Source organism: Odontesthes bonariensis, chromosome 4 (genome assembly GCF_027942865.1).
Source record: "Odontesthes bonariensis isolate fOdoBon6 chromosome 4, fOdoBon6.hap1, whole genome shotgun sequence".
Classification (NCBI taxonomy): domain Eukaryota; kingdom Metazoa; phylum Chordata; class Actinopteri; order Atheriniformes; family Atherinopsidae; genus Odontesthes; species Odontesthes bonariensis.
Window position 1 is genome coordinate 24370323 of NC_134509.1, and position 10960 is coordinate 24381282.

Genomic DNA, 10960 nt, shown 5'->3' on the forward strand with positions numbered 1-10960 from the left:
CACACACTTTTACCCTCTTCTCTGAAGCTTTTAACCAGTCAAAATGGACTCAACCTACACAAAATAACTACTGTCCTCACTTGCAATCCTTACTTTCATATCTTAAAGCAACTATCTGAATGGCTATTTTCTATGATTATTCAGAGTGTATGAATTATAAATAAAGGGTTCAGAAAAAGCTGAGAATATTGGCAAATGTACATTTATCTAAGGATATATAATTCAATGTACTGTAACACTTTAATAGAGAATATGTTTAAGGCCACAACACAGGAGGAGGATGGCTAATAAAGTTAGTGCCCGTCTTGCAACAACACTTGCTTATTACATCATATGGCGCTACAAAAATACAGAAGTAAATGAGAAAATATGTATAGCCAACTGGTGAACAGTCCCTTTAAGGTTATCCGGGAGGGCAATTTGAAGCTTCAGCCTGTAAATGTGTAAACCCAGGGGGCAGGTTTAAAGAATTTACTGTCATGTGGACTTGACAGAGACACAGGGGAGGGGAGGGGAGCAGTCAGACAACGACTGTTCTGTTTGAGTCCAAAACAACAACAACAACCAGATTAGTTTAAGTTGTGCTCCTACAAGAGCGATTAATATCTTTGGACACTTGACACCATAAACAATTCATTATCAGAAGAAATAAACAATGGCGCTGCTGAAGCCTTGGCTACGCTTTGCATTGCCTTTCAAAGGCTAGCATTGCTCTGTTAAAGAAGGTCTGGCAGGCTAAGCAACACCGCCCGTTCTTTTCCCCTTCTCCACCACTCCTCTCACCTTATTGGAAATTAGTTAGTTTCATTTAGTCACAGCTTCGTCCGTTTGCAGCCATCAGAGTCGTCTTCGTATGTGCATTGATATTAACTCTGTATTTGCAGCCCAAAGCCTGCTCTCAGTCCTCCACTCCCCAACCGGATGACACGCTAATGCTCTGACAGGGGCACTTCCTATAAAAACACGTTTATCGCGGTCGTTCAAGGGAAATGTAGTTCCACGTGAGGTGAGCCAAGCAAAAAGCCCATTTTTTTAATCGTCTAGTTTTAAGTACAGTTCTACATTTACAGCAAATTATCTGCAAAACACAAAGCCACGTAAAGTTGTTTACTGTCGAGTAGTTTTGACCAAATACTTAAGCTGAATCGTTTGAGGCGGTGAGGCTAGCTGCTAGCTAACGAAGCTGGCTCTGCTGAAGCTCGTTCCTTCTTGGCGACACAAGCTGCCCTGCGGCCGGGCTGCCTCTGAGTGGAGCCCTGGTTAGACAAGTTGAACAACTTTATAGTTTTGTGTTGATGAAATGATGGCTACAGAGCAAAATATAGCAGCAAATGTGACATTAATTATCTGAGAAAACTTTGCACTGTCGACACAGCACAAAAGCAAAGACAATTACATTTCTGAAAACATCTCAATAATTTTTTTAAATGTCTAATGAAAGTTTTTTTTGTGTGTTCTGTGATTCTTTTTCTAAATTATTTACCCTTACAAGTTGTGTCCTTTGGATTTTTGTTATCTGAAATGCCGATTTATTTATTTATTATTGTTCCTCTTTTTGGTGTTGTTGGGGTTTTTTTGGCTTCTTTTTACCTCAAGACCATACGTATTTCTTTTTATTTATTTGGAGAGTATAACAAGGTAGCAAAAATGCAACTTCCTGATACCCTAACAGCTCATCTAATTTTTGAACAAACTGTCTAATTTTACATTTTTGCCATGTAAACACCAGTCATGGCCTAAATACTGTATGGGGCATGACCTCAAAGTCTCCTCAGACCCTGCAAAATTCACTCTGCTACACTCAAAATTGTAATAAAAGCAAATGGCAATAAAATAATGACCAGGGTTCTTCACATAAGATGCAGCAACCAGTGAAATTAGTTCATTTTCAGCAATACAACGATACAGCTGTGCGGGTCTCAGTGACTTTCTGCCCAGAGAGACAGTCTCCCCGGGACTCATGCTAAATAGGCAGCTGTGTGAGAAGTCTGACACGATGTGCAGCTGCTTGACCGGGGGGTTTTTGAACCGTGTGCCAGAGAAACTGCAGACACAGTCTAGAATCACAGCTGGTTTGCAGCTGGACCGCTGGCAGAGTTACTCCTGGCTTTTTCCCTGCAAACAAGAGTGGGACAGGGAAAGCACCTTAGAAGATTAAACTTACCAACTTCTGTTGTAGTACTTATCAAGACACGGAGGCTTAAAAAAAATCTGATTTCATGCTGTGACTGTCATAATCAGAACATGTCACCTATCTACCATTTAAGCAACCAGAGGAAAACACACAAACCAAACCGGCCAATGGTCAGGATTGGCTAGTTCCTCAAAATAGTCCATGCAGGGCAGGCTGACCTCGCCTTTCTGAGGCTAAAGCAGAAATCCTCTGTTATGGTGTTAATGGCTGATTTAAGGTTTATTTTTAGCAGAAGGTGACTTTTAATATTCTATGAGAGCAATTTGAACAGTAGTAGATAGAGTATGTCATACATCACTGTCTGAGATATGTTATTTAGTATAAGTCATGTAAAGAGAAACTTGTTTGTCTTTTATGGGTATTTCCTTAATCTCTCAATTTGGTTCTTATTTCTTATCAATATCTATATTTTTTATTATGTCTACCATTTAAATGGATTAAAATTATTCATAAGACATCTTTAGCTCATTTAGCGTCTGATAGTCTACTTATAATTCTTTTAGAAAAATTAATATACAATACAAAAATATATATCAGAGCTACAGCCTCGAGTATTGATTTCAGCTGAATCGATAAGGCAGAAAATGCATATTTCATCGTCTTAAATTAAAAATGTTTAAATTATTTTAAAGTTTATTTTCCTTTTCCTCGTGGATTTATTTACATGTGATTTAACTGTTCCGCTCACATCTTGAATGGCGAAAACGACGAACGCGAAACGAACTTCGGATCCGGCCCGATGTTTCCTCACGTCCGCTGTTGCACGAGGGTCTGTTATGTAGCCCCGAGTTTGACAATGAACTCTCCGTACTTCATGCAAAACAAGTCTGTTATCTCTCGGAGTGGAAGTCACCCTGCAGGCAGCACACCTGAAGCCTCTCTCAGCTCCAAACTTACCAGCAGACGGAGGAAAGCAGACACGGTTTCCTCTGTGGAGGTGAAGGTGGAGGTAGAGGAGGCAAGAATATGTGAGCGAGCACCCTCCTCGGCCTCAATATCAACCGGTATGTTCAAGTTAAATTCACACACACACCGGTATTGACATGTGAAAATAAACGCAGCAAATAATTTTTATTCAAATATTGGTGCGCATGCGTAAAGGCTATATACATCACTGGTAGTTTTTGGTGTTCTGGTTATGATTTCGGAGCTCTCTGATGATCTATTACACTTGTAAACATCTTCATCTACTGGCAGAAACTTGGATAAGGCTCTCATTGGTTTTGAAATACCTAGATGTGCAACCTGGACAGCTCCAGTAATCACTAGCTGTAAACCTATCATCAGAATGGATCGTTCATGTGTACAGGAATATGAATTGCCAGGTTTTTCTGATTGTTCCATGTTAAAAAAAAATATTTTAAGAATATTAATAAAACTTAGAAATGTCAAAACCAAGATACAAATTAGCTTGTACTGTTACTGGAAAGAGCTTGTTATGAGATCCATCGTGCAATAGTTTGAGTTGTTTCAGGGTTTTCTCTTATTCTTGGTTTTATTCTATGAGATAATCTCTTTATTGTGTGAATTTAAAGATTTACAAATATAAATAAGCATGTGTGGGTTGTATCTACAGAGTAAAGCATATCAATGCATGAACAAGCTGCCTTTGTACCACACAATTTCTTTCCTTGAACTTGTGAATATTAACAGTTTAGTTCATTTGTTTACACTGCACAAAACTTTATTTAAACTTGCTATTCCCTGAAAGCACTTGTGGAAAATATTTGCAATATGCACATGAATTTCGCAGGTCTGTTGAAGGAGAAATGTGGCAAAAGATAACTGTGTTCTTACATGAGAATTTGTTGGATGTGACTGACAAAAGCTGGAATTATGGTCCACAAATGCACAGTTGTATTCAGATTGTATTCACATTGTTGCACAAATTTATAAATGAGAATTTGGTTTCTTTTGCACAAATGTTCAAAGAGAGGTAACAATCGTCCCTGGTCCTTGACATCCTGATCAGTCACAGTACCACCGGCCGCATGCAGTGAAATAAAGTACAGCTGTGTCTTCAGAAAATATAATGCTGGTGTGATTCAGATTGTTTGTAGACTTACTGTATCGCTGTTTTCTCTCATTCTCATGAAGACCTTCAGGAGTCTGCGCAGATAAAAACAGAGGCTTCGGCCCAGTGTCCACAGGGACGCAGGAGGAGACAGCTTAAGGTGGAATATGACAAAGATGACGGTGTTTCGCACATGAAGACTGAGCGCTGGGAACCTGCGGACTGGAAGAAACAGTTAGGATTTATTCGTGAGATGAGGAGCAATCGTGATGCACCTGTGGATAACATGGGAGCAGAGAAATGCTACGACACAGGGGCTCCTGCACATGTAGGTTATAGCAAGAGTTATGTTTTTCTTTTTAAAGTCAGCGTAATTTACAGATCCAATTTACTCCTCTGTTTTCATCACAGGTGAGACGTTTTCAAGTGCTGGTGTCACTCATGCTGTCCAGTCAGACGAAGGACCAGGTGACAGGAGCGGCGATGCAGAAGCTTCGCGCACACGGCTGCACTGCGGAAAATATACTCGCCACTGATGATGAAAAACTGGGAAAACTCATCTATCCTGTCGGCTTCTGGAGGGTAACCCCTTTATCTCCTCGTCTTGTCATGTGTTTGATCTTTGCAAATTTGGTAAAAAGGAAAATGAATTTCCTTCCTTCTCAACCTGCCTCCTTTCTTTTGACTTCCTGGTTTCTTCCACCCACTTCTCTTTAGACTAAAGTGAAATATCTGAAGCTGACATCAGCCATGCTGCAGAAGGAGTTTGGAGGAGATATCCCAAACAGTGTGGAGGGGCTGGTACGCCTGCCGGGAGTTGGACCTAAAATGGCTCACCTGGCAATGGACATTGCCTGGGACCAAGTGTCTGGAATCGGTAGGAACTTCTGTCTGAAGCATGCACATTTAAATCCAATTAATTAAAAAGAATTACTTATACATCTTCTACTAAACTAGGTTTTCATTCACTAGCAAAACAAATCTAATGAAAGTCAGTCCCGCTGAATGTTTGAAGACTTTCCTGGCAGGAAGTTGTATGTCAGTCATTTTTTAAAAGGATATATCAGCATCAGAGTAGCTGTCTAAAAACTGAAAGTAGCAAACTCATATTTTCTGTTTTTGTTGGTAATTTGAGAACAACATCCAAATCTTTTTTTATGGCCATTTAGTGGTGATCTCTTCCTTAAACTACCTGTAGTTTAAAAGTTGGATCTGCAATTGTTTGGACAAAAAAATTGAGTGATATTTGAACAAATTCCTCACAAAATGTAGTAATTTCCAAGGAGATGTCTTGTAATAGCCTGTTTTATTTGACTCACTCTCCAAAACTCAAATATGCACAGTTTTCAGTTGCATGGAAGATTAAAAGATCACACATTATGTTTTTTAACTCATTGAAACCTTGTTTGGGTCAACCCTGTTGAACTACCTGAAGACATAGTGATTATGTGTTCGTGAATATTATCACTTTTCACATATTTCTTTCCTGGACCGATAAGCTTTTGTTGCGCATAAGTGTCATGTGTGAAAGAATAGAGGCGAACAGGGACATTTAAGTTAATTTGGAGCTGATGCTTCTTTGAACTGGCAGCAGTGGTGGTAATAAGGCAAGCCAGCACAGGAGAAGACGCTGCTCTGACCAGCATTGCTGTTGTCCCTCAGCTGATTCTGCCATGTCGGCTTGCTGTAAGCGCACTCTGATGTGGCGCTGAGCTCCTCATGTTTGGTATGTGTGAATTACCAAAGAGGAACAGCAACGGGACAAGTAAAAAGTATTTTTTTGTATTGCTAAGGCACAAGTGATGAGTGAAAATGGCTACTGTGTATGTAGTATATCTTTAAAATAAAACCCGAGCTGATCTTCACAAGCATTGGATCTGTTGCTGTGGTGTGAGACTGCATACGAAGCAGTACTGACAGACAGGTGTTTGTTCTTGCTGATTGTTTCTGTCTAGGTGTGGACACGCATGTGCACCGTATCTCTAACAGACTGGGCTGGCTCAGGAAACCATCCAAAAATCCAGAAGAAACACGCAAGGCCCTGGAGGAGTGGTTGCCCAGGTAACAGAGCGACTGACGCACTTATGTCCCATATGAAGTTACAAACAATGACAAAGAAATACAAAAATATCAGAAATGCCAGGACTAATATAGATGCACTCATCACTGACTCCAGTATGGTATGCAAATCTTCACTTTAATAACCATTTAATAGAATATGACAAATATGAATTATATAATTATTAATACGTAATACCTTTATCAAAGGTATAATATGTACCATTTACTCATTACATTGTCTCAGACCAACGAGACCAGTGTTATTTATTATTTTGTACAGTGTTGTTACATTACCCCAAATGTTTCCAATGGTGTTAAAACCCAAAGAAATTGGACTTTTATACACATATCACATGAAATTTACCACAGATCCTGCTTAATATGTCTTTATTGTTGAAAAACTAACTTTTAAGGTATTTTGATTGTGCCTTTATTTTTTATTTTAATTATATTTAGAACTACCAGAAACTTAATCTTAGGGAAATGTTAATATTCCTTGCAGATGCATAAAATCAAGCGTTCGCAGTATTTTATCTTAATTTGTGGCAAAAGGATTCACTTAAAAAATTCGAAAGGCCTCCCTGATGCAATACAAAATGTTCTTATAATTCTTATGATAATGATAAAATCTGTAATAATAACCTGAACAGCTGCTATCAGGTGAGCTGGATGGAATCATACCAACGTAAAGGGAATATGGAATATTTAGTGTATTTCCTACTTTTATCTGGAAGCCTGACAGTGATTGCTCTGTGACTGTTGGATGTGTAAACTAACAAATACTTTATGTTTTCCGCAAAACCTTGAGAGTTTTCTTGATTGTTAGGACACATTTCTTGAAATGCTTTCCTCCATTTCACAAAACCCTCGACATGAAACCATTGCTTGGCTCGTAAAACATCCAGATCAAAATCAAACTTTCCTCTCAAAACCATACAATGTTGTTAAAAACCCAAACTTATGCCCCATAGAAAACTTCCCAAGCATCATGAACACGATATAAGATAAAATAAATGCTTACAATTTCACATATTTTATTACCTTATTTTATTATCAATCGATACACGGTATTCGAAAATGTAGATTAAATAAAGTCCAATTAAAAAGGTAAATATATTAAGCAAAGGATCCTTCTGCTTCACATCCCATTTCTGTCTTGTCTCTTTGCCTTTACCTTCTCTTCTTCCTCGTCTCCATTGTCATCATCCTCTTCCTTCATGTCATCATGGATCCAGTGACCTGACCCAAGGCCTTTTTATTTATCTGCTGAAGGTTCTGATTTATGTGTCAACAACTTAAACTGTTGGTCTTCCTAATTGGATAATTGTGCCCTAACTGGGCTCAAGCTTTGCTAACTTTAGAGAAAACAGTCAGTAAAGTCTGGTAAGTAATAGGAAAAAAAACTGTAATTGGTGAAAATATGCCGGTTTTGTCTTTTGCCATCTAATATTCTACCCTCAAACAGCCAAAAACTAAATAGATTTTTAGGTTTAAAGTCACTTTAAACTTCCTCTCTTGCAGGGAGCTGTGGAGTGAGATCAACTGGTTGCTTGTGGGTTTCGGACAGCAGGTTTGTCTGCCTGTCAACCCCCTCTGCTCCATGTGTCTGAACCAGTACAGCTGTCCATCCGCCCACAAGAGCTCTCCTGCCAAGAAGCCGAAAGCTCCAAGTCTAGCTTCTGCATTTAAAATAAAAACTGAACCTGGACAAGAAGCTGCCGTTAAGAAAGAGATGATAAACAAGAAGCCATCGCCCACACCTGCGAGACCAAGAAGGAAGATCAAAACTGAGGTTACCAGTTGATTATTGATATCACAAGTTGTTATCTAAGATGTGGGCTGTATGTGTTTACACACAAAAACAAGCATTTACAGAACATACTGTATTACATAAAGCATTAGTGGGATTTATGATGTTTGTGGTTGTTTTTATCTGTCGGCTCTTTGACGCTAATACTGTTGCACCTTTACCTTCTATATTAAATATTTTTGTACTTGTAGATCTTTTTTTTATCAAACTAAAGGAAATGTGTCCTGAAACTTGATGTAAAGTTTGAGTTGCTCATTACTGGGAGTTAAAATGTCATTTTAAACAAACAGTAAACCCATTTTTTAAGTCATATGTGCTAATAATTATGGAGTGACAGGAGTGCCACAAAAAAAAAAAAATTGAAGCCCAGTAGCTGACAACTGTACTTTCATTTTTCAGAACAACACACATAGTCGCGAAATGTCGAAAACAAGCGAGAAAAAGCAAAACCAAGAAGAATTGTCATATGTAAATGGTAAAAAAAGCTAAAACTATACAGAAATGACTACAGCAAAGACTATTAAAAACAGCTAAAGCTATTAAGTAGTAGAAAAAGCAAAAGTAAGGTGGAAAAAATACGGAAAAACAAAATTGTATGAATTCATTGAATGAAAATTAGTGTGCCATTTAGTTATATGGTTACTCCATCCTTACTTTCAGTGTTAGTTGGGGAATAAACTCCACAGTCTTGATTTAGTGCTAATTTAACTGTATTACAAAAAAAAACATGTTATTCAGTCCTGGGAAAAAAAACACGTTATCAAGGCTGACAACTCTTTCATTGTTTCAAATTGTGAACGTGTCCCATCTTTAAATTCTGCACATTATATTTCTAACTTTTGACTGTACTGCAAAGCTAAACCTCATCATAAGTACCACCATTAAAAGTGCCATTATCATTATTATTATGTGTGCTCCAGAGCTGCTGGTATCTGCATGGTGGTTGATTGCCATGTTAAACACTTAGATTGAAGCGAGTATTGTTAAGATTATTAGTTACCCCTGTGTATACTTTACTGGAGTCCTATTTCTTCTGAAAAAAGTCCTCACAGATTCTGACACTAGGCTGAGATTTGTGTACAAGTTTGACACGCACATTTAGTTTTTGATTTAGTTGTTTTAGTAATTCAGTTATTCAATGTTGGATATTACAGTATCACTTTGAAGCTTATTTGTCAGTGAATGCTGATTTAAAAACCAGCTAATGGACTAACTTAGCTGTTGATTCTCGTGTTGTTGTTTTTTTTTTTTGTAATCTAGTAGGGACATTCTTCCATCCAAAGTTTTTCAAAAGTCTTAAAAAGTCTTAAAAAATATAGTCCTTCTTTTTTCACGTATTACAAATAAGGCACACACCTTTAGTGAATATAAGAAATAAAATACCTCCACATAAAGCTATATAGTTACTCTAGATGGTATTTCCTTGGCTTCTAGTTCTACAATGAGGAACCTTGGAGTTATTTTTGACCAGAACTTATCATTTGACTCGCATATAAAACAGGTTTCTAGGACTGCCTTCTTTCATCTTCGTAATATTGTTAAAATCAGGAACATCTTGTCTCAGAGTGATGCAGAAAAACTAGTCCATGCATTTGTTACTTGTTCTGCCTCCACCTCTGGCACCCTCTATACTTTCATTACCCCCTACCCGAACCAGGGTTTGAATCCCATTCCCGCCTATCTTACCTCTTTTATTTCTCCCCCTACCCGAACCAGGGTTTGCATCCCCACCCCGCTGTGACTGGTGTGCAGTTGGTGAGAGGCTGAGGTAGCTTGTGGCTGTAAAAAGATGGTTGTTGTGGTGTGAGGAGTAGATCTATATAGGGAGTATAGGGAATTACTCACTGAGTCTGGTCCTTTATTTTTTTTATTTATTTTTTTTTCGTTAGCACAGGTTTCTTGTGTTTACCTTGAATAGGGAAGGCTCAGGTAATCCTGAAACATCCCATAGTTAAGCTGCTATAGGCCTAGACTGCTGGGGGGCCTCATCTGTCACACCTTTCCTCACTTTACTCTCTTTATGTATATGTGATATTATTGTGGTCATTAACTCGTCTTTCCCTGTTCCAACAGATATCCTTTGAATGGTGTTACAGTGCCGCCGCCGCATTATGAATTATGATTATTATTAATTAATTGAATTCCAATTGGCTTGAATTGGACTTACTATCTAAGTGCCTTGGGATGACATTTGTTGTGTTTGGCGCTATATAAATAAAAGTGAATTGAAAATTGAATTGAATAAAACTCTTAAACCTGGGGGCGTCTCCTCCTCCCTGATCTGATTCTCATCTCACACACACACACTTAACCTCGAATGTCCTGAGACTCACTCTTGAAGAGATAAATGCGTTCACACCTGCTGCCACATCACAAACACAAGGAGATGCTATGACTTAATGAAACATGAAATCCCCTTTTACGCAGCCGACCTTTCATTGATCTCCAGCGAAGATAAGGCCACACGGCCGGAATAGGAAGATTTCCTTTCTCTGGTCACAGCCTGTCGGGTTTCAGCGGCACCACCTGGGGTTAGTTTCCGCCTCTCTAGGGGGCATTAAAAGAGTCAATTATCCTGGCATTGGTGACGAGTGCCTTGGCTGCTCTCTGTGAACTAATGTCATTGATTGAATAACTCGTTTTTATTTGTATTATCTCACAACAGCCTTATGAAGTGGCTGTCATCGTTTTCCGCGGCTGTGCTGCGTCAAGTGCGCGCTGCGTAGTGGCACCTGTTGTTGACGCCTCCTCACTCACCGGTCAGTCAGGAGGACACACGCCCCGCTGACTTGAAGAATTAAGTGTTACGTGTGTGCAACAGCTTTCTAATCTCTGATCTCTTGGATTATTCTCCTGATGGACAGGATTTAGCTGCTGTCAA

General features: G+C 38.8%; 2 protein-coding genes across 6 annotated transcripts in view; one reads left to right on the top strand and one right to left on the bottom strand.

Moving 5' to 3' along the window:
- tsc2 (TSC complex subunit 2) overlaps positions 1 to 3190 on the bottom strand; it is a 56950-nt gene extending 53760 nt beyond the window's left edge. For 3 of the 4 annotated variants that reach the window (XM_075463566.1, XM_075463565.1, XM_075463563.1), the window contains exons 1-2: positions 3092 to 3184; positions 784 to 2115 (exon numbers count right to left, since the gene is read on the bottom strand). The gene's annotated coding sequence lies outside the window, so the exon portion shown is untranslated. Of the gene's footprint in view, positions 1 to 783; positions 2116 to 3091 lie in introns of all 4 variants that reach the window. The other variant, XM_075463564.1, reaches the window with a different exon arrangement.
- nthl1 (nth-like DNA glycosylase 1) lies at positions 985 to 10604 on the top strand. 2 transcript variants are annotated; one of them, XM_075463577.1, is made up of 7 exons: positions 985 to 1006; positions 4292 to 4536; positions 4620 to 4790; positions 4926 to 5085; positions 6164 to 6269; positions 7791 to 8061; positions 10507 to 10604. In XM_075463577.1, exons 2-7 carry the CDS (start codon positions 4402 to 4404, stop codon positions 10519 to 10521), a joined length of 858 nt encoding a protein of 285 aa, XP_075319692.1. In that variant the 5' UTR covers positions 985 to 1006; positions 4292 to 4401; the 3' UTR covers positions 10522 to 10604. The 2 variants fall into 2 exon arrangements, with proteins under 2 accessions (XP_075319692.1, XP_075319691.1); XM_075463576.1 differs by lacking the exon at positions 985 to 1006 and adding an exon at positions 2889 to 3198.
- Positions 10605 to 10960: the final 356 nt, after the last annotated feature.

What these genes read in the sequence shown, in the direction of transcription:
- nthl1 (XM_075463576.1), top strand. Translation starts at nt 2,934, where the DNA reads ATGTTTCCTCACGTCCGCTGTTGCACGAGGGTCTGTTATGTAGCCCCG. An exon ending in ATCCTGTCGGCTTCTGGAGG is followed by an intron (nt 4,791 to 4,925) that starts GTAACCCCTTTA and finishes ACTTCTCTTTAG; the next exon opens with ACTAAAGTGAAATATCTGAA. An exon ending in CTGGAGGAGTGGTTGCCCAG is followed by an intron (nt 6,270 to 7,790) that starts GTAACAGAGCGA and finishes CCTCTCTTGCAG; the next exon opens with GGAGCTGTGGAGTGAGATCA.